The sequence below is a fragment of the Echinops telfairi genome, unplaced genomic scaffold (assembly GCF_000313985.2).
Source record: "Echinops telfairi isolate 266 unplaced genomic scaffold, ASM31398v2 ScPeMD7_7424;HRSCAF=8462, whole genome shotgun sequence".
NCBI classification, from domain to species: Eukaryota; Metazoa; Chordata; class Mammalia; order Afrosoricida; family Tenrecidae; genus Echinops; species Echinops telfairi.
The window spans coordinates 17,444,216-17,445,968 of record NW_022111324.1 but is presented as its reverse complement, the minus strand read 5'-3'; the positions used below and the strand labels follow the sequence as shown (position 1 = coordinate 17,445,968).

Genomic DNA, 1,753 nt, shown 5'->3' with positions numbered 1-1,753 from the left:
GTGTTTAAGGGACCCAGGTGCACAGACTTCTGGTGTTCCATCAAGATCTCCGTGTCAAAGAGTGCCTGGGCGGAGTCCATGGAGAGGTAGGTGACCCATAGGGTGAGGGTATCAGCATGTACTGGGTGCTGGAAGAGCAGCTCCAGGCTACAACCTTCTGCAGGACAGGGGACTGTCATGTTCATATGGTACAGGTGGAGCTCGGGACTCCAGGCTTGCAAGCTCGGCTCGCAGGGCTGGTCTACATCTGGAGGCCCTGGGGGGGTGGGGGGTGGGGATGAACAGAAAAATACATCAGGTACTGGAAATACATCACTGGAAATCTGAAAATACATAGCCCTTCTCAGTTGCCAGAAAAAGCTATCAAAAAGGAGATACTTTTGATCATAGGAACCTCAAAGTTGTTGTTCAGCTGAGTGAGTGAAATCTTAAGTGCAACTGACCAAGTTGTAACCATGCTCGTGTGACCGTCTCACCTCTATCTGGTGGAAATCTGGCAAATCGTTGGAAATGGGTAACACAGATCCTAGGCAAAACACCAGGTGGATGCAGAGTAGTTGAGTAATATCCTTAGAGAATCTTTGAGCAGAGGATATTTGTACTTAGGTTATTAATAATGTATATAAAAGCAATGCATCTGGAACCCTGTTTTATTTATTAATATGGAAACTGTTAATTTCAGCCAGTCAATGCACTCTTTGTTTAAGCAAAGGTTGTTCATAAAACCTCTTTGGTTCCCTAAGATCCCATGTTGCCAGTCCCTCCAATTGACTGCTAGCCAAACCTTAACACCATACATTGAATTTCCATTTCAGTTGAAGTATGTATGAGCAGGTATGCAACTGAAGGCAGGAAATATAAGCATACATTATTGAGGGGGAACAAATGGAGATTCCGGAGCCAAGTGGAAGTATAATCAGCAGGGTAAAAACTCACAAGTAAATTATGGCCTGCTCTATAGGAATAATCCAAGAAGGTGGTTCTCTTTTATATCACAGGGGGAGAATCAAAGAGTGCTGAATAAGCAGTCAACAGAGTTGGCTTCTAGTTGCCATCATGCCGTTAGGTGTGAAACAAGTGACATATTCGCCTTTTATTGAATAGGCAATAATATGCAATCACTATCAGTAGACAGCATATAGGTTGGCATGAGAGCTCTATATATCATTAAATAGAAATTAAGTTTTGCCATTTTCAATAGAATTATTTAGTCCATAAGAATATAGAAAATAGCCACCCAAATAGACTTCAGGCTAGGAGGGGCAGCCCCTGGAACTCCCTCAGGACCAGCGGGGAGAGATTCATAAAGGCCAGTGAACAGACTGGAACTACTTGTTTCTTTTTCTTCCTTTTCATTTTTCAACTTTTTGTTTTCTCATTGTTTTGACTAGGATATTGCTGGTTTGTCTACTTATATGAGACAGACATAGGAAGCAAGCTCAGGGAGAAATCAACGGGGCCAATGACCCCAGAGGGTCTTGGGGGCAGACAGTGGTGGAGGGGTGGGTGTTGTGAGCAAACAACGCCATAGATAGGGGAACAACTAGGGAATTAAAACAACATCTAGGAGGTTATAGAGATCCTGTGGGTATTAGAGTAACACCAATCTAGCTGAGAGGAAGTACTAAGAGGTGGAAGAAGGGGGAATGTGATGGTGGGGCAGGAGGAAGCTAAAGGAAACAGAGGAAGCCTCTAGGAAGCAAAGCTATAGAGAGAGATATTAACAGAGGTGTGTACTTATGTTAATGCATAA

The 1,753-nt window shown here is 43.4% G+C and overlaps 1 protein-coding gene across 1 annotated transcript in view; it reads right to left on the bottom strand.

Moving 5' to 3' along the window:
• Positions 1–1,753, bottom strand: part of PAPPA2 (pappalysin 2) — a 350,680-nt gene that overhangs the window by 168,836 nt on the left and 180,091 nt on the right. The window contains exon 7 of the mRNA XM_004706814.2: positions 1–256. Within this exon, the coding sequence (XP_004706871.1) occupies positions 1–256 (256 nt within the window). The remainder of the gene's footprint in view (positions 257–1,753) is intronic.